The sequence below is a fragment of the Penicillium vulpinum genome, assembly GCF_028829585.1.
Source record: "Penicillium vulpinum strain IBT 29486 chromosome Unknown utg000002l_segment0_segment0, whole genome shotgun sequence".
Classification (NCBI taxonomy): Eukaryota; Fungi; Ascomycota; class Eurotiomycetes; order Eurotiales; family Aspergillaceae; genus Penicillium; species Penicillium vulpinum.
In genome coordinates this window covers 4,825,980-4,845,328 of record NW_026643242.1, presented here as the reverse complement: position 1 = coordinate 4,845,328, position 19,349 = coordinate 4,825,980, and the positions used below count along the sequence as shown (strand labels likewise).

Genomic DNA, 19,349 nt, shown 5'->3' with positions numbered 1-19,349 from the left:
TAACTAAACATCTTCCCAAAATTCGTTTCTTTGGGTTCTCCTTTGCGTGACCAATCTCACAATCAGGAGCGATCGGATCTGCAGTCTTCGCTCAAAGTAGCAATCGAATCGACAATCTTCCGATCAGCTCTGACGTATTTTAGTTGATTTCAAAATCGCTCGCATCGAACAAAGAGTACGTGACATTGGAATTCGAGTTCACTTCACCGGTATACGAACTGACCTGCACCTGCCCCGCACCACGTGGACCGAGAGTATAGACATAAAACCATCCGAGGACTCACGTTGCACTCCGTACATTGATCTGACTTCAATAGCTTCACACCTCCGACTCAACTTCACGTCCTATAAGCAATGTCTTCCAATACCAGCCAAGTATCAGATCTGCCCCCCTTCGCTCGGCACATCACCGGCCACAATGAGGCTGGTAGAGCGGTGATCCATTCCTCGAACACGGATAGATGGGTGTCACTCGAAGCAACCAAGATGGCATTCAACGTTATTTACACGACCCAATTCCCTCCGGATCTCAACAATGACGCGGACCTCAAGGGCCACGAAGCTTTGATGGAATCGAAAGGGCTCGGCCTTGTTAACACTGGTGGAACCGTGTGCCGCATTGTGGACTTCGCCCCGGACAACGTTGTTGTAGTTCACCGGACGCAGAGTCTCGACTACGGCGTGGTGATTGAAGGACAGGTTGAAATGATCGTGGAAGATAGCGATCCGGTTATCATGAACCGGGGAGATGTTGTGGTGCAGCGGGCTACGATGCATGGGTGGCGCAACACCAGCAAGACAGAATGGGCCCGTCTCATGTTTGTGCTGCAGGATTGTAAGCCATTGTCGGTGGCAGGGAAGGAATTGGGAGAAGAACTGGGACTCGCGGCTGGAGAAATCCCCAGTAGCAACGCTTGAGTAGAAGTGATTGTTCTCAGCTTCTCTGGGATAACTTGAATGAAATTTGATAGTATTTCGGGCTCCAGCCCTCTATTGAACCTTGATAACTACCTTGCCAAAGTGGCTGCCGCTTTCCAGAAACTTAAATGCTTCTTTAGATTCGGCGAACGAAAAGACCCGGTTAACTACTGGGTGGACCTGCTTTGTCTCGTAGAAACGGATCATCTCTTCAAACCGATCCTTGGGACCGTTAATAATTCCTCTAAGAGTGACAGTTCGACGGAGAGCCAGCAGGTTGACATTCAGGCGGTCCTCATCGGCATCCACTTTGCCTGAGACATACCCAATGCAGTTAATCAATCCTCCGAAAGCGATGCAATCAAAGCTCTTCCGCAGTGTTTTGGCACCGCCAACTTCCAAGATGATATCAGCGCCATGGTTCTGAGTAATCTTCATCACTTCGGCTTCCCAGTTGGGGTTGGTGCGGTAGTTGATCGTAAAATCAGCACCCAACTGTTTAGCTTGGTCCAATTTCATATCGGACGAGGAGGTGATAATAACTGTTTGAAAGATTAGCGTTTGTATCCTATAAACGGTATTAAATCGATTGCCCACCCCTCGCGCCAGCGGCCTTGGCAATCTGCAATCCAGCGATCGCTACGCCACCAGTTCCCTGGAGCAAGACGTATTCGTCCTTCCCGCCGCTCTGTCCCATCAGTCGCATGCCATTGATAGACATCCACGCTGTAACTGAAGCGATGGGAAGTGTAGCTGCCTCCTCATCGGACATGAAGCTGGGCGCTTTCACCAGACCGTAGTCGGGGAACACGCGGTGAGTTGCAAGAACACCATCCTGAGGCAGTCCCAAACTCTTGCTAAGCTCCTTCTCGGTGACCTGGCCGGTTTGATGATCGGGCAGGAAAGTTGAAAGCACCCTGTCGCCGACAGCCCATTTGGTCACGCTAGGTCCGACTTGCGTCACCACCCCGCACATGTCCGAACAGGGTACGATGGTGGCATCGTGTTCGGCGGTTTTGTGATGTTTATACTCGCCATTGGTCACTTTGAAAACCTCCGTCAGCATGGACCCTATATATCTATCTGTGCTTGGTGCGCCACTTCTTACCTTCCACGTCACGGTAGTTCAGAGAGACGGCACGGACCTCTACCAATACTTCGCTCGGGCCTGGTGTGGGCATTGGAACTTCGGTCTGGCTAAGGCAGTCAATGCCCTTCAAAGGGGAGATCCATTGTTTAACGGCCATTTTTTTCGCCGCGCTACTCTGATTGAAGTACAGGTTCAGGCTAAGAGCCGAAGCTGATTATTAACCGTGTTTGAGAAATTTGGAGTATGGATCCATTGCCGAGGCCTGCACTTAGGCACTTGAGGTCTGGAGGTGCTGAGTCATCGAGATGTTCGACCTTGTCAACCTCCTCTCCAGGGCTCCCTGCGTTCTCTCTGGCAGACAATGGCCATGCGAGTATCTCCAAGTGCTTATTCAGCCATCCGGTCTGATCCCACACGAGAGAACCGCAAGTCCGGTCAGCGAATATGAACAGTGCACAGTAGAACGTGACAGCGGGTCTATCTCCGCCAAACTCCGATGACCTTGTTTGATCACCCCATCTCCATTCTCCATTCTTCACTTCATCAACTCTCACAATTGCTTTCAAAATGGGCGACGCATCATCTCTAGATCCAGAAGAGTATTCGCATGAACTTCCAGGTGCGCTACTTTCTATACTGGTGTTATCCCTGTGAGTATTGTCAAACTAACGCATGCCAAGCTCATTTCCTCCACTCACCGGGGCCGATTAACCGCGCCTCCCCGCGTTTACCTCGTGCTATCGCCCATCGCGGATTCAAAGGTCAATATCCCGAGAACACTATACGATCAATAGATGGAGCACTCCGGGCAGGAGCTCACGCACTCGAGCTCGACCTTCACATCTCCAGCGATGGGATTGTGGTATTATCACATGTAGGCACACACACTCCACGATCTAGAACCATGCTCATCTTTTCAAGGACGCAAGCCTCATGCGCTGTTATGGCATTAAGAAGAAGGTCGCCGACTGCGATTGGGAGTATTTAAAAACCCTACGAACTCTACAAGCCCCCCATGAACCGATGCCCCGGTTGATCGATGTGTTGGAATACCTAAGTCAACCGGGTCGGGAGAATTCCTGGATCTTGCTAGATATAAAGGTAGGCCATTCTCCCCATTCGCACCCACTCTCTCAGAATGCTAATATTCAACCGCATTTCCCAGCTCACCAACGAACCTTTCGCCATAATGGAATTAATAGCCAAAACTATTGAGTCAGTACCTAAACCCGCGAATGGGCCCGACTGGCACCAGCGAATTGTTCTCGGCTGCTGGTCCGCACGATATTTACCCGCGCGTGCACAGCACCTGCCACAGTACCCAGTGACGCTAGTCTGTGTGGACGTGAGCTATGCACGACAATTCCTCCAAGTACCGCTTATATCCTTCAACATTAACCAGATGATCCTAATGGGTCCGCTCGGACGAGGGTTTTTAGACGAGGCGCGCGCAGCCGGACGTCCAGTCTATGTTTGGACGGTGAATGCGCCGAACCTCATGCGTTGGTGTATCCGGCATGAGATCGATGGCGTGATCTCTGACGAGCCCGGCCGATTCCGGCAGGTGTGTGAGGGGTGGGAGAAGGAACATGCTGGTATATTGGGCGTGCCGAATCCCGGTCTAGACCGGATCACGTTAACACAACGCGTGGAGATCATCGTTGTGGCGCTTTATGTCATTTGCTTTGGGTGGATCTTGAAGCGGGTGTACCTTGCCCCGGTTGAGACATTTGAGGAACGCAAGTCCAAATAGTTGCATAGCGTCGCGTGTCGGTAATGGTGCGATGGCATATTAATGGATAGTGATATAACGAGGCATGATCTTGGGTTATTGGTGAAACTTGAAGATATCATGTCCATTAAAAAAATTGTAACTTGTAAATCCTGTACAAATTAAAACCCGCCAACCAAACTCCGAGCCGAAAGAGAGTACATTGGAAACATTTCGACATGAGGAAGTCAACAAAATACACCCCGAATGATGGCCCAAAAATCACAAAACATGCCAATGGGGCGTTTTGGATACAGATGAAGTATAGCCCCGATGCAAGGGGAAAAACAGATGACGCCATTGCCAGCGAAAGCCAAATGGGTGAGATAGCACAGGGTATATCGCGATATATAAAGGAATGAAGAAAGTGGGGAACGCCATCCGCGATAGAGCGGAAAAGAGGAATGTGCAACTCAGCGCTTTCCAATGGTCGCAGGAAAGAAGAATGAGTAGGGTGGTTTACTCAAGCCATCATGAGCCTAGTAGTCCGTCGTTCAGGGAACCTACCTCCACCTCCAGGAGGGAATCGAGCACCGGGGTGGAGTCCAGGCCCAGACCCAGGTGGAGGTCCATATCCAGGACCTGGTCTTCCGCCAGGCGGAGGGTACGAGCCCGGCGGGAAGTGACCAGACTGGGCCAGTGGAGATGAAGCCAATGTAGGCCGACGACGACCAGGGGGCCCAGGGGGACCAGGAGGACCAGGAGGACCGGAAGGCAGTGGTGGATGTTGAGAGGCTGCGGCTCGGCGAGCATCTCTTTCGCAGAAGACTTGGCCATTCCACTCGAAGTAGTCACCTTTGAGAAGGACGTGACATGTACGACACTGTAGACACTGTGGGTGGAATCGACGGCGATCTGGTCGTGCAGGATTCCGATCGACTGTCTCTAGGTAGTGGCCCTCGATGCCGATGTGACAACCGGAGCAAAGGGACCCGTTGCGCTCGTGATAATGTTGTCCGCAGTAGGGTTTGTTATTGAGGACGTAAAAATCGGCTGTTTGGAAGGGAGAGTGGCACTCGAAGCAAACGAAACAGCCTCGGTGATATCGGCCTGTGAGACGGCCGTCTGAGGATGATATCGATTTTCCTGTGATCGTCTCATTGCAGCCTTTGCACTGCCCCTTTGAACGTCCAGTAGAGGACCGGGTTGGTGTTGTTGGTGTTTTGGGGAGTGGTATGGGTGCTGTGAATGAGCGTTGTGGTGGTGACTTTCGGGGGATGGATTGTTTTGGTTGTGTTGGAGTCGGACTCGGGGGGATTTCTTTCCTCTCTGCAATCAACGATACACCACCTTTGTTAATTGAAGGGTCGGTAGGTGAATCCGGACTGAAGAAAGCAGCCGGGATAGGAGGGACACCTCCTATGGCGCTCGGTACACGACTGGGTATTTCTAAAATCGTCTGTCGGGTCCGGCCAGGCATTTCTTCGGCCAAGGGTGATAGATTGAGCGGTTCGACTGGTTTGTATCGGTTGAAGCTAGCATCGGAGGGAAGGCTGGACATAGAACTACCACTGCGGGTATCGGAACGGGATGAATCAGAGCCCGAGCTTTCAGAGTGATTCATTTCATCGTCCAGACCGAGAGCCCGGGCGAAGCTAGTGACAGAAAATGCACTTGCTGTACTTGCGTTGGAGCCTTTCCTTGGCGCATCGCTACCTGGCTCCGTTGCCGCTGTCGCGGGGTGGAGCTGGTGTTGTCCAGGACGGAAAGCGATATATTCAGTACGATCCTGGAATAGAGGGGATTCCTCCGGGAGATCATGTAGTCCGGCAATCGGGCTTTGGGCTGTAGGAATACCAAAGTCGAATCCATTGGCTTCTTCCTTGCTAATCCGGGATGAAATCGCCGAGGCGTCAGAGTCACGAGGGAAAGAAGCATTCTTAGAGGCGCGGAGAGGTGCCACCGGCACTGGCGGTATATCGTCCATAAATGACTGGAAACCACGCGAGAGGCTGTTTGCTGATGACCTCGTTGTGGAATCACCGTAGCGGCTGCTGGCGAAAGACGACCGGTAGCTGCTGTGGCTCACCGTCGAGTCCTCCCTGCGATGATTTGGCTCTGGGGACTTTGGTGGCATTGGGCTAGGTGGAAGCTGTATATTCTCTGGCCTTAAACTGACTCCTAGTCCCGGAGACAAGGCTGGTGGACGTGATTGAATCGGATTCCGATTTGTCATTGGACTTGGTGTCCTGATTTCAGTCGGCGACCTATTTCCAGGCATGGGGAATGAAAAGACCGTATCCAAGTTGTCCTCGGAATCACCGGTCGGATGAGACGGGCGCAGTGCATGCGGTGCTGGACTAGTAGGAAGAGGTGACAAATGGACACTGTTAGCTGGTGTCGGCATATTCGGCTGCAAGAATGCTCGGTCTAGATGCAAGGTTAGTCGCATATCCCTTGAGCTCCCCACATGGCGATTTGAGACATACTTGCAGCAGAGGGGTCTATGGCCGGGGGAGGACCCCGGCCACCCTTTGCCTCTATGAATCGATCTGAATCGAATCCTGCCGATGGAGGCGGTGATGGGATAGCAACTGGAGCTAATCAAATCAGCAGGTAAATCTCCCGTTGAGATTATTCAAAGCCTACCAAAATCATTTCGAATGCAAGTGTGATCTCCCATAGAGGAGATCTCAACACTGCACCCACAATTAGAGCATTTTATGGTGGGCAAGAAGCCCATGTTCATTGAAGCCATCAAAGATCGTTAACATCGAATTCAGGCCATATCCCTTCGAGATATGGGGAAAACTAATTCTAGAGGTTTAAAGAAGTGAAATCGAGGGACCCTCAGAGAATTGTATGGGGGCTTTGTGTTAGAGCGAGAAAATACGCTAGTGTGTTAGCGTCTCCAGTGTGGAAAGGGGGTGCGTAACTTGTTCAGGGGTTACATTGGATGATATTATATTATTTATCGAGTATAAATTTTAGATGTGATACAGTCAATAATGGATTTTAGGAAGTTGGTTCTTCATTTACTAATAATTGTCTCCATAACACCAAGATTCACCTATCTAGCCTGTTCTCTCCCCTAACACCAGTGGAGTCAAAACATTGTGCGCACAGGGAATATGGATATGCACAAAAAGAGAGCTTGCAATGCGACTGGTCCATACCAGGTATCTGATCCCTCCACCAGCACCAATCACATTGCCCAAGTGATATTTGAGTGCAGTCGTTCGATCAGTGGAGATAAACTCAAAGAGGTTTCGATCTGGATTCTGACACTTTGTAAAGTCAAACTTCCCCCTGACATGGCATATGATGAGAGACATGTGGCGATATTCCGAAGTTGGCGGGATATTCTTCGATGAGGCAAACAAAAAACAAACAACTTTGTACTTTTTCGTCCTGGCGATCCGCGGGGCCATTTTCTCCCTCCGAACCTCTCATATTACTGGTCACTATTTTCCACTCAACGCCATAAATCATGCATGACCCTGACACTTGACCGAAAGCAGAAGTACATACTAGTACGTTTTTACCGTTTGGGTAGTTGGCAAGAATTAACGCGCCAAGCCCGGGTGTTGTGATTCTTGCCGTTTGAAAACTCACACGTGTGCGATGAAAAGAGAATTAGACGAGATGGTACTACTCAGTACGGAGTATGGAGTATGGGGCTTCTGATTGCGCGGGAGAGGGACGATCATCTCTTGCGTCTGTGCCTCCAGCGGGGACGCGTCCCAAGTTGGAAAGATGTGAAAGTTTCTCTCCTCTTTCTTGCTTACCCATATACATTGTACAAAGTACGGGGTATATAGTACCAATGTCAACGCATGCCCCATGTCTCCCGAAGCTGTCGTTGGAGTGCATGCGTTGGCCAGCCGTGGAGTGTATCTGTTTGAATAAGAACTTGAATCAAAAGGTCCTGTTCGTGTGGGTCCGTGAAGCGATCGCCGCCTGTGATCCTGGTCAGCCTAATTGAAACTTGCTAGAAGATATTAACAGTTTCAACTTACAGAGATGGATGGCCATGCACCCGACAACCATGGCTGGCGGCACAGAGGCATTTGATAATGAAGCGCCACATACTGTCCAGACCCCCCGGCGGATATGATCCTAAACTATCAGTCAGCCTCTGCTTGAGTACCTAAAGTTGATTGGAAAGTTACTCGGACACTTACATCAGCCTCCTGAATCAGACGCCTGCGCAGAGGTCCAACCGTAGGGAGATTAGGGTCATGCACAGAAAGCAAAATTTGGGCAAGGTCGATATATTGATTGCCGATTGCTATAGGTTCAAGCGATTAGCCTTTCGTATCCTAAATAGCTTTCAGGGTGCGCCATTTCCTGAAAGATCGCCCAATACATACCATGCCAGGAACACCCGTAGCGAATGTCGGGCAATTTAATTCCCACCTCCACATCTTCACCCACAAAATAAGGTTCGAATGAATCCGGGCGAGTCTCACTCCATTGCTGATTATGTGCCTTGAGCTCTGCATGCACAGTTGTTGAGCGAGGGCCCTCCCCGAAACAAAACACCAAAACATCAGCACAATGAGTGATTGCTTGATTTGCCCATGCACAATCACCTGCATCAGGGCCTAACGAGCCAAAGTGGGAATTTAAATTCAAGGACCTCAGTTCAATGTCTGGCGCTTGCTGAAGGCTAAGGGCATTGTAAATCTCCTGGCGTAGGCCACTCCAGTAGACAGCCTGCCGTAGACTGGGGGTTGTGGTCATTATCGATGGACCCCGTATGAAAGCCTTTGTCCCGAAGGAGTGGCCTCGAATATCAGAGCCCGCGAGTGGGACTACGATCATCGTTAGCAAAATTATTGACACCTATCGGAGTGTACCCACTGCTCACCATCAAATTCTTCTAGCAAGCGCAGAATGACAGTAGCAGCCAGCAAATCATCATCCATCGTAACACCGTGATCATTGAGCGCGGGGATCAACTTCTCCAGACATGCTTGGTAGTAATGGTCTGACACAAAAGGGTCAAAGGCCGTTGTGCGATTTAGATGACGGGCTGACATGGCTAATATTGCATTAAATAATGTCTCGCAACGGCGCGCTCGATAAGGGATATGAATGGCAAAATGCTGCTGGCGATCCGTGCAATCGAACTTGATATCGTACAGTCAGACTACCGTTTGTCATGTGAAACAAAAGACCATCACTTACGAATGGTGCAACTTTATCCACAAAATGCTGCAACAAACGCGCCTCCTCTGGATCTCTCAAGGGCCATCGCCGCTGATATAATCGTTCAGGTGTGTCCACTACCGGGACTATTGGCGAAACAGCACTACTGCTCGTATGTACTTGGTGGTTTGAGAAACCATATTGCTGCAAAGGCACGGTATATGAAGACCCGGGAGACGGTCCTTCTGGTAAAGGAATGGACTCGGCATGACTATGCAAACTCCCAGCAGGCGACTCAACATTTGTTGGCCTTTCGGTCGAGTTATCCAATTGACCACTTCCACTTTCAAGTACAAAATCAACTAGATACGGTCTGATGTCAGACTAAATCGGAAGGAAATTGGGTGCGGAATCTAACCTCTAGGTGGTGGCTGAACCCACACTTGGTTGCTAGGAAAGTTAGTGCGCGACTTCCGGCTCTTTGCCTGTCGGAATTTGGTTTCTTTTTTATCTCGAGTGCATTCCCGGCCTGTGCGAACACATCGGCCGCATTGTGGCAAGACTCCGTCACCTATCGACAGTCAGCAGAGAGCTGGGTCTGAAGGCGAATATGTGGTGTTACATTTATGGTGAAGTACACGGCATGGATCACTGAATATAGTCAGATGCTAAGTCCCATAAACTAGGATCATCTAGACCGTTCCTTACCAGCATTGGGGTTTTTTCGCACCGGGCATGACGGATATGTTTTCTTCAAAACTTCTGTCGGGGAAGTTCTCCATTCCCCGCTGCGGGGAGTTTTAATCCGGTGCCACAATATTATTTTATGGTGGCAATGATATGGTTATTGTTAACCTTGGCATCAACTCGCTTTAATGACTATCTGTTCTAGGAAAGATGATGATTGTTTAAAAAAATAACTGTTCGATTCTCAAAGGTTGTGTAGATGTACATATATGTATTCACCAAATATTTCCCAAATAACCCCAAGTTGATCCCAGGTCTTGATTTTGACAGAAAGAGCGCACAAAGACCCTCAACAACAGACAATTTATGCGATGTCACACTTCTGTGGACTTAAAGGATTATAGAAATGGAGTTTAGTAGCGAAACAACAATCAGGTGATACCTTGGGACATACATACCCCTTGCAGATATCACAACATTTATAGATCATATTTATCTGAAACTCAAATTATCTCATGCTGATGGTAAAACATGCGTTTCTAGAGGCCGATCCTCTAGAGGCCGATCTCGAGATTGGAATGCAAGAAAACATGCAGGGGTCAGATTCACCCAACAATATTGCATCTCTGATTAATTTGAAAATGCGTTGAAGTCCTCCACATTAATATCAAATCCTTCAAGCACAAGCACAGCTTCGCTCGAAACCTTGCACCCTACATGGCACGGTTTCTTGGCCTTCGAGGCCGTCGTCTGCACTATGTAGCACTCCTTGGTATGGTTATGCCTGCAATGATGTCAATGGGTTATAATCAAGGATTACTAGGGGGTGTTCTCACCCTGCCCTGGTTCAAGGCCCAGTTTCCTGAAATCGACGTGACCAGCGCTCACCCTTCAGAGAAAGACTATAAATCGACATTGCAGGGTACAGTGGTGGCCTTGTACGCAGCTGGTGGTTTCTTAGGAGCCATCACCTGCATTGGGCTGGGCGATATCCTCGGACGCCGGCGAACTATCATACTCGCTTCAGTGGTGCAAATGATCGGGGCTTTGCTCATGGCTAGCTCCTTTCAGTTTGCTCAGCTCGTGGTGTCACGAGTTATCCTAGGTTTGGGAACAGGCGGCCAACTAGCCACTGTGCCTATGTGGCAATCAGAGATATCACCAGCCACCAAGCGTGGTGCACATGTTGGGACCATGGGAATCTTCGTCGGTATGGGACTTACGCTGGCATTACTCGTCGATCTCGGGATGTCATATGCTCCTAACAGTGCAAGCTGGCGTCTTCCAGTTGGACTGCCTATCATACTTTGCCTGATTGTGCTTGTAATTACTTATCATATGCCCGAGTCTCCCCGTTGGCTGATCCAGCAGGGTCAAGTCTCTGCTGCGCGTGAGGTATTGGCAGTGTTAAGGGACACTGAAATTGACAGCGAGGTGCTCAAGAAGGAAATACTGGATGTGGAGGCCTCGTTAGCTATTGCTGGTAAGGGGTCTCTGCGCCAAATTTCCCAGATGGGATCTCAAAGGATCTTTCATCGTGCATCTCTTGCGGGAGGAGGATTGGTGTTGTTACAATTGACAGGTGTCAACTCTATCACGTTTTACAGTACGTACTCTAATCTTTCAATCCCGGCCAATTCCCCTTGACTCATAGATCGACCAGGTACGACGATTTTCGAAACCCACCTTCACCTTGACTCGACAACGTCAAGAATTTTGGCAGCAATTTATCAGCTTTCTGGTGTCTTCGGTGGCATTGTCTGCGTGTTCACTATAGAGGGATTTGGTCGTCGTTCCTTATTATTGTCAAGTGCGACGGCCAACACAATCGCCATGGCCCTCGTGGCTGCACTTAGTTCTCAGACGACAAACAGCATTGCCATGCACGCAGCGGTAGTCTTCATGTTCATCTTCCACTTCAGCATGATTGTCGGGTTTGGCGGGATACCATTCCTCTATGCATCCGAGGTGGCACCTCTCAGTTTGCGTACCACCATCAATGGTATCAGCTCTGGCATATATTGGGCTCTGAGTGTTTTGGTCGCTGAGGTCACCCCAATCGCCTTTAATGGTATTGGATGGAAATACTTTCTCATATTTGCTTGTCTAAACTTTGTGATGATACCGATTGTCTATCTGTTTTTCCCGGAAACTGCAGGCATCTCGCTGGAAGATATAGATCAGGTGTTTATTATGTCAAAGGGCTGGTTAGACCCCGTTCGTGTGGCCAGGCAGTTGCCAAATAAATCAAATGGTCGTCAACCACAAGGCGATCGGCCTTTGGAGAAGAAAGACGATGGAGAGCCGAAGGTTTGAGAGTATAACTGTTTGCTTGGGATAATAGGAATGGTGGTGGAATCGGCAGGAATACTTCTTCAACAAGAAATGGTACTACTATGAATGTTTATATAAATTGCAGACATGATTTGTTTCGATATAAGACTGCATTATGTTTTGGGAAGTATCTGCTCCTTCGTTTCGAGGCTCCGGTTTCTATAAGACCTGAGGTGCAACGCCTCAATATAAACTGCGTCAGGTTGAGAACCACCGGCAATAGGAGTAGCCCGGATCAAGAAGCAGTCATATGGAGTTATAAGCACAGTTGAGCTTGTGGACTTTGAGATCATCCTTCTGGCATTCTCTGCTGCAATGCCAGGCTGGATTTGGATGGCTCACATCCTGAGCAGGCCCCAATGTCAGTTTTGGCATAGCCTGGTGCATTACAAGCTTTGATAACCATTGTAAAGGAGGCGGCTGATAGAGGTAGATGCTTTGAGACCGCCTGATTGAAATTGCAAAGATATTGCTGCTGTAAGGTTCTGATAACATTTCAAGTTCTATTATTATTATCTCGCGGCTGATTCTATAGCAATTTGGAACAATCCTCCGATATTGAGCATCATTGTTTCAAAATTGGCAAGTTAAGACTCCTGAGGTTGGAACCTTGGAAAGTCATAGGTAAGGTTATCAGTTTGGGTTATCTGAAGCCATCTGGATCTTAACCTTGGAAGAGCCGCAAAATTAATGTGTTTACTTTGTTCTAGGGCTTCCTGGATTTCTGATGTGCAAGAATGATAATAACCAAGAACAATAAAATTAATTTAGCAAAATTCAATGCCAAGCATATGTTGAGTGTATGGGCTGACCGCCATTCTGCCCCGCGGAGGTTACCCCTCCGATGTGCAGATGTGCAGCACGGTCCAGCAGGGGGCTCGTGGTCTGAATGTTGTACTTTGTATAGGTTATTTTTACAATTGCAATTGCAATTGCAATGCTTATGTTGTACTGAGAATTCAGATATCTCAAAAAGCAGAATCTCGCCTGAAAGACGTCACCGAAATTCGTATTCGGAAAGGAATGTACCGAATGGCCAGGTACCAGAGAAACCCTTGGAAGCCGGAAGCCGGAAGCGGAGCACCCCCAGATGGTCAACGGCACAAAGAAAAAACTGGAGATTTATGAATTGGATGTACTAATTGATTATAATGCATTGACTGTAGTATACTATGAAGATTAGTATATGTAGTACATAGTAATACGCTATGCTTGATATGCAGGAACAAGGAAGATAATTGACAGTGCGGTATCGGCTGCTATGCACAATAGACGGTGAGATACTACGTGTTACAACCAATGATAAGATTAATCCCAACAAATAGGTCAAAACTAAAGAAAAAATTTTTAAAAAAAAGGGGAAGTTGGGGGATCGGGGGACAGGCGGGCTAGACACCGGAGACAGGCGGAGACGGTATAAGTGGGTATAAGTGTCGCCCTCCTGCCACTTCCTCTTTCTCTTCTTCTCTCTCCCCATCCTCAATCCTCATATTATTCTTGTCCCGTTTATCTTAGGTTCGTATAAACCTTGTCAGCAGGTCAGATCACTTCTCGTCAAGTGATCACATACAACCGCCACAATTTTCGCGACAAGCCTCAACTCGTGAGTTTCTCCCACCTCTAAATGGAGGCACCATGATGATACAGAAGATCAATTGCTAACTGCTCCCCAGCCGGCACCACCCGTTCAACGGCCGACGCTCATCCAACCGTGGAGGAGCATCGGATTGCGCACCCTTTATTCGTTAAAGCCACGCTATCACACACACAACTCTAAATTCGCCAATTCATCCCGCTGTGAACGCAATGGCTCCTCACGCTAACTCGGATGCTGCCAATGGCACCCTGAACGGGTCGGTTCGCCAAGAACTGTTTACTGTCCAATCCCCCAACGTCGTCTATACCGATGATGAGATCAAGTCGAAGTACGCCTATCAGACTACTGAGATCACCCGCACCGCGGACAACAAGTTGATTGCCACTCCCAAGGCTACCAACTACAACTTCAAGGTCAACCGCAAGGTTGGCAAGGTCGGCATGATGCTGGTCGGTTGGGGTGGAAACAACGGTTCCACCGTGACTGCTGGTATTATGGCCAACCGTCGCAAGCTCTCCTGGGAGACTCGCGATGGCAAGCAGACCTCCAACTACTACGGTTCTATCGTCATGAGCTCCACTGTCAAGTTGGGCTCCGATGCTAAGACCGGCGAGGAGATCAACATCCCCTTCCACGATCTGCTCCCCATGGTCCACCCTAACGATCTGGCCATTGGCGGTTGGGATATCAGCAGCCTGAACCTTGCCGAGTCCATGGACCGTGCTCAGGTGCTGGAGCCCACTCTCAAGAACCAGGTCCGCAAGGAGATGGCCGAGATGAAGCCGCTGCCTAGTATCTACTACCCCGACTTCATCGCTGCCAACCAGGAGGACCGTGCCGACAACGTCATCGAGGGCGACAAGGCTTGCTGGGCTCACGTCGAGCAGATCCAGAAGGATATTCGCGACTTCAAGGCCCAGAACGGCTTGGACAAGGTGATTATCATGTGGACTGCCAACACTGAGCGCTACGCCGACATCATCCCCGGTGTCAACGACACTGCCGACAATCTGATCGCTTCGATCAAGGCTGGTCACCTGGAGGTTGCTCCTTCCACCGTGTTCGCTGTCGCCGCCATCCTCGAGAACACTCCGTTCATCAATGGCTCGCCCCAGAACACCTTTGTCCCCGGTGCCCTTCAGTTGGCCGAGAAGCACCATGCTTTCATCGGTGGCGACGACTTCAAGTCTGGCCAGACCAAGATGAAGTCGGCCCTTGTTGACTTCCTGATCAACGCTGGTATCAAGCTCACCTCCATTGCCAGCTACAACCACTTGGGCAACAACGACGGCAAGAACCTGAGCTCCCAGAAGCAGTTCCGCTCCAAGGAGATCTCCAAGTCCAACGTTGTCGACGACATGGTCGCCGCCAACCACATCCTCTACGAGAAGGATGAGCACCCCGACCACACTGTCGTCATCAAGTACATGCCTGCTGTCGGTGACAACAAGCGTGCTCTGGATGAGTACTACGCCGAGATCTTCATGGGTGGCCACCAGACCATCAGCTTGTTCAACATCTGTGAGGACTCGCTTCTGGCCTCGCCTCTCATCATCGATCTTGTCGTGCTCGCTGAGATGATGACCCGTGTCAGCTGGCAGACTGAGGGCGAAGGTGACGATTACAAGGGCTTCCACAGCGTCCTGAGCATTCTCAGCTACATGCTCAAGGCTCCCCTGACCCCTCCCGGCACCCCTGTCGTCAACGCCTTGGGTAAGCAGCGCTCCGCTCTTATCAACATCTTCCGTGCTTGCGTTGGTCTCCAGCCCGAGTCGGAGATGACCCTTGAGCACAAGCTGTTCTAGAGGACTTGTCCATGCTCCCCTAGTTTGATCATCTTTACGCGCCAACTATAGTCACTCATTCATCAATATAAGCTCAAACATGCTACAACCGTCCATACTTCCTATTCATAAAGCTGTAGATTATATGCAAGTGTAATCCATGTTCCCTAAGCTCGTTTATGTACAAGTTCAAACACACGACAACATACTTGCTATCCATAAAGTTGTAATTCTTATGTAGTTGTATTTTTTATTTCAAGGTCATCTATCTTCATTCTCTAAACTTACTCATATCTCTATTCGTTGGTTCGACCAAGCTCGGAGTAAGCATTCAAAGCCAACTGCCCACCAAGGTGTGCGTACAAGATATTCCCACCCTTAATCTCCCCCCGACGAATCATATCCATCATACCTGCAAAGCTCTTGCCTTCATAAACCGGATCAGTAATGAACGCCTCCATCTTCGCTGCATATTCAATAGCATCCCAAGTCTGTCGATTAGGAACACCATAAATCCCAGCGTGATACCTCTCATCCAGCTCAACATCCTCCTCCGTAATATCCTCCTCACTAAGCCCAATCTTAGCAGCAGTATTCTTCGCAATACGCAAAACCTGCGCTTTCGTCGCCTCAACAGTCGCAGAAGCATCAATGCCAATAACCCTCCTCTTCGCATCCCCAGGATAAATCTTCTCCAACAACTTAAACCCAGCAATCATCCCCGCAAACGTCGACCCCGTAACAGCACAAACAAGAACAGTATCAAAGAAAATACCCATATCCTGCTCCTGCTGTCTGACCTCAAACGCCCACCGCGCAAACCCAAGTCCACCAAGCGGATGATCAGACGCACCTGCAGGAATATAGTACGGCTTTTCGCCGTCCTTCTTGGCCTCTTCTACGACCGCCTGCGCGGTATTCTTATGCTCGATCCCGAACCCTGACGGGTCAAGTCGCACATCAGCGCCCATGAGTCGCGAGAGCTGGATGTTACCCGTGCTCTCGTAGCCCGGATCAACCCATTCGACCCAGTGCTCCTGCACGAGACGGGCTTTTAGACCCGAGCGTGCAGCGACGGCAGCGACTTGGCGCGTGTGGTTGCTCTGCACGCCGCCGATGGAGACGAGGGTCGTGCAGCCTTGCGCCTGGGCGTCGGCGAGCAGGTACTCGAGTTTGCGGGTTTTGTTACCGCCGTAGGCGAAGGCGGAGTTTAGGTCGTCGCGCTTGGCGTAGATGGTTACGCGGGGGTGAGGGTTGTTTTGCGCGAGATCGGCGGTTATGCGGGGGGAGGGGGTGGATTGGTGAGGGGCCGAGGAGGAGGGCGGTTCGGGGGATTGTGGAGAAGGGGGATGGGAGGGGGACTGGGTTTGGGTCTTGGGAAGCCATCTTGCGTGGAGGTACTCTGTATAGACTGTGGAGGACGTGGGGGTGGTGGTGGTGGCGGCGGTGGTTTGGTGGAGAGAGTTGATCTGGAGTATAACACAAGTAGACTGATAGTCGTAGACTGAATGTAGAGAATATTTGAATCAAGCTGATCGAGTACATCTTCACACCATGATATCGTGGACTATATACTACCCCTCCCAGACATCGCCGCGGGCATCGCCGCGGCGAGCGGAGTTGAGTTTGGGTTTGATAACAGAAGGCTGCCCCTCCTAGACCCATCAATACATGAATAGCGCTACATGTAGGCTATATACCACCTATCACAGGCCGCCAGAGACGTTATTCCGAAGTAGAACCGAGATTAGGGGCTTTATCAGTAGCTTGTTGGTGCGGACATGGTGGGGATTTCGGACTATCGCCCGTAGAAGATGTATAAACTGCGCGTTATCTGTGATTTTCTCCGGCGGCCGTTGATATGGTTCAAGAGACTGTGTTTTGAAGTCCTTAGGATGTACGCAAAGAGACGAAGAGAGAAGGGGGTCTTAGACGTCAAGAACTTGAGGCACTGAGACCTTTCAAAATCCATCCCCTATTAATTGATCTACTAGGGTGGTACGATGCTATCTATCCTCCGGCCATTGGTGTTCAACTGAGGGCTCTAGGAATATCATTGCCTTCAGCAACACGTTGCTGATATCAGCGTTTACACATTTACCACTCAAGGTGCAGCGGGGTTGAGGACCTTGATGACAACCCCAACCTTACAAAGGCTCATGCTCCCCATGGATTGTGTTATATAGAAAAATTTGAATCCAAGAAATAATTAAAGTCATATTTCACATGAGGTATTTTTTTTCATCTGGCAGACTATTGCATTTATTGCATGTCGACGACGCAACGAACACAGTCACCCTCCTTCATCTGATCGAAGGCGCTGTTGATACCATCCAGCGACTGGCGGTGAGTGATGAACTCATCCACCTTGAGCTCGCCGTTGAGGTAGTCGTCGACGAGACCGGGCAGCTGAGTGCGACCCTTGATGCCACCGAAAGCACATCCCTTCCAGACACGACCGGTGACGAGTTGGAATGCTGTGACATGTGTTAGAGGAACATATACATTGGGAAGTGAAGAAAGGTGGTAACTTACGCCGAGTGGAGATCTCCTGACCAGCAGCAGCGACACCAATGACAATACTCTCACCCCAACCCTTGTGGCAGGCCTCGAGGGCAGCGCGCATGACACCGACGTTACCAGTGCAGTCGAAGGTGTAGTCACAGCCACCATCAGTCATCTCAATCAGGTGCTCCTGGATGGTCTTGCCCTCAAGCTTTGTGGGGTTGACGAAGTGGGTAGCGCCGAACTTGCGGGCCCAGGCCTCTTTGCCATCGTTGACGTCGACAGCAATGATCTTACCGGCCTTGTTCTTGACAGCACCCTGCACAACAGACAGACCGACACAGCCGACACCGAAGACAGCGATGTTAGAACCCTCCTCAACCTTGGCAGTCACGACAGCAGCACCGTAACCGGTGGTGATACCGCAGCCAAGCAGACAGGATCGATCGGTGGGGATCTTAGGAGTGACAGCGACAACCGAGATATCGGCAACGACAGTGTACTGGGAGAAAGTGGAGGTACCCATGAAGTGGAGGAGGTCCTTTCCGCGGGCCTTGAAGCGGGAGGTGCCATCGGGCATGACACCCCTACCCTGGGTAGCGCGGATCTTACCACAGAGGTTAGTCTTGCCGGACTTGCAGAACTTGCACTCGCGGCATTCAGGGGTGCTACAATTGTCAGTGGGCTGATATTCCGAGATCGGAGCGGGAAACATACTAGAGAGCGACAACGTAGTCGCCGACCTTGACGGAGGTCACACCCTCGCCGATGGACTCGACAACACCGGCACCCTCGTGACCGAGGACAACGGGGAAAGCACCCTCGGGATCCTTTCCGGAGAGAGTGTAGGCATCTGAGGTATGTCAATAACTGTTGTCATAGATAACGGGGTTATCTGCAGTTTGCGTTTTCCGTTTTCCCTGCAGGGCGGGGCAGATGGCGGGGCTTACCGGTATGGCAGACACCAGTGTGGTGGATTTTAATGCGCACCTCACCAGCCTTAGGGGGAGCGACCTCAATGTCCTCAACGGACAGAGGCGCGCCAGCCTCCCAGGCGATGGCAGCCTAGGAATTGTTCAGTACTGTTCATGATTCACAGCAAGCTGTACTGGTCGACGTCATATGTGCGGGGCGGTCGGATCGAGCTTACCTTGCAAGTGATTGTCTGTAGATTTCCGAGTCAGCAACATTATTCAGTAAAAAGGAAAGAATAATTTACCTTTCCTACTGTGCTGGCCATTGTGTATGTTGATTTCCAAACTAGAACAATGTTAGCAATTCCCAAAATGGTGCCAAGAAAAATCAAGACTCACACCAAGAATACGGTAGTGGAAGAAGGAAAGAAGGAAATGATGGGCTTTTGAAGGAGAGGGGTGGATCCGGTGAGGGGAAAGATAAAAGCGTCAAGAGAAGTTGGAGATCCGGACAGCTACAAAACTCCCCTCATATGCTCTCCCCACTTGGGGAAACGCAGTAAGATAAGATGTTTTCCGTATAGAATTATGCGTGATCGGGTAGATGCTCCCGCATTCCGCGGGAAATGCCCTCATAAGGGGTATACATACCCTG

The 19,349-nt window shown here is 50.0% G+C and overlaps 8 protein-coding genes across 8 annotated transcripts; 4 read left to right on the top strand and 4 right to left on the bottom strand.

Annotated features, from left to right (window-relative positions):
• Window positions 1-354: 354 nt before the first annotated feature.
• On the top strand, window positions 355-918 carry N7479_004842 (cupin domain-containing protein; the record flags this gene model as incomplete). Its single annotated transcript, XM_057252539.1, has 1 exon — window positions 355-918. One exon carries the CDS (start codon window positions 355-357, stop codon window positions 916-918), a length of 564 nt encoding a protein of 187 aa, XP_057111864.1.
• A 72-nt stretch (window positions 919-990) lies between these two features.
• Window positions 991-1,984, bottom strand: N7479_004841 (zinc-dependent alcohol dehydrogenase family protein; the record flags this gene model as incomplete). The annotated part of the gene is made up of 2 exons (XM_057252538.1): window positions 991-1,460; window positions 1,516-1,984. The coding sequence occupies 2 exons, from the start codon at window positions 1,982-1,984 to the stop codon at window positions 991-993; spliced, it is 939 nt and encodes a 312-aa protein (XP_057111863.1).
• A 591-nt stretch (window positions 1,985-2,575) lies between these two features.
• On the top strand, window positions 2,576-3,761 carry N7479_004840 (glycerophosphodiester phosphodiesterase; the record flags this gene model as incomplete). The annotated part of the gene is made up of 4 exons (XM_057252537.1): window positions 2,576-2,627; window positions 2,689-2,882; window positions 2,909-3,109; window positions 3,174-3,761. 4 exons carry the CDS (start codon window positions 2,576-2,578, stop codon window positions 3,759-3,761), a joined length of 1,035 nt encoding a protein of 344 aa, XP_057111862.1.
• Window positions 3,762-4,242: 481 nt separating this feature from the next.
• N7479_004839 (LIM domain-containing protein) lies at window positions 4,243-6,402 on the bottom strand (the record flags this gene model as incomplete). The annotated part of the gene is made up of 3 exons (XM_057252536.1): window positions 4,243-6,149; window positions 6,209-6,319; window positions 6,369-6,402. 3 exons carry the CDS (start codon window positions 6,400-6,402, stop codon window positions 4,243-4,245), a joined length of 2,052 nt encoding a protein of 683 aa, XP_057111861.1.
• Window positions 6,403-7,548: 1,146 nt separating this feature from the next.
• Window positions 7,549-9,610, bottom strand: N7479_004838 (Zn(II)2Cys6 transcription factor domain-containing protein; the record flags this gene model as incomplete). Its single annotated transcript, XM_057252535.1, has 9 exons — window positions 7,549-7,679; window positions 7,739-7,838; window positions 7,904-8,010; window positions 8,093-8,536; window positions 8,593-8,854; window positions 8,913-9,235; window positions 9,292-9,444; window positions 9,496-9,524; window positions 9,582-9,610. The coding sequence occupies 9 exons, from the start codon at window positions 9,608-9,610 to the stop codon at window positions 7,549-7,551; spliced, it is 1,578 nt and encodes a 525-aa protein (XP_057111860.1).
• Window positions 9,611-10,277: 667 nt separating this feature from the next.
• On the top strand, window positions 10,278-11,876 carry N7479_004837 (Major facilitator superfamily domain general substrate transporter; the record flags this gene model as incomplete). The annotated part of the gene is made up of 2 exons (XM_057252534.1): window positions 10,278-11,166; window positions 11,224-11,876. The coding sequence occupies 2 exons, from the start codon at window positions 10,278-10,280 to the stop codon at window positions 11,874-11,876; spliced, it is 1,542 nt and encodes a 513-aa protein (XP_057111859.1).
• A 1,824-nt stretch (window positions 11,877-13,700) lies between these two features.
• N7479_004836 (inositol-3-phosphate synthase INO1) lies at window positions 13,701-15,296 on the top strand (the record flags this gene model as incomplete). Its single annotated transcript, XM_057252533.1, has 1 exon — window positions 13,701-15,296. The coding sequence occupies one exon, from the start codon at window positions 13,701-13,703 to the stop codon at window positions 15,294-15,296; it is 1,596 nt and encodes a 531-aa protein (XP_057111858.1).
• Window positions 15,297-15,571: 275 nt separating this feature from the next.
• N7479_004835 (Alcohol dehydrogenase class III/S-(hydroxymethyl)glutathione dehydrogenase) lies at window positions 15,572-19,040 on the bottom strand (the record flags this gene model as incomplete). The annotated part of the gene is made up of 7 exons (XM_057252532.1): window positions 19,000-19,040; window positions 18,931-18,945; window positions 18,731-18,845; window positions 18,498-18,633; window positions 17,811-18,448; window positions 17,565-17,752; window positions 15,572-16,744 (listed from the first exon to the last, which is right to left on the bottom strand). Exons 1-7 carry the CDS (start codon window positions 19,018-19,020, stop codon window positions 15,572-15,574), a joined length of 2,286 nt encoding a protein of 761 aa, XP_057111857.1. The 5' UTR covers window positions 19,021-19,040.
• Between the last annotated feature and the right edge of the window lie 309 nt (window positions 19,041-19,349).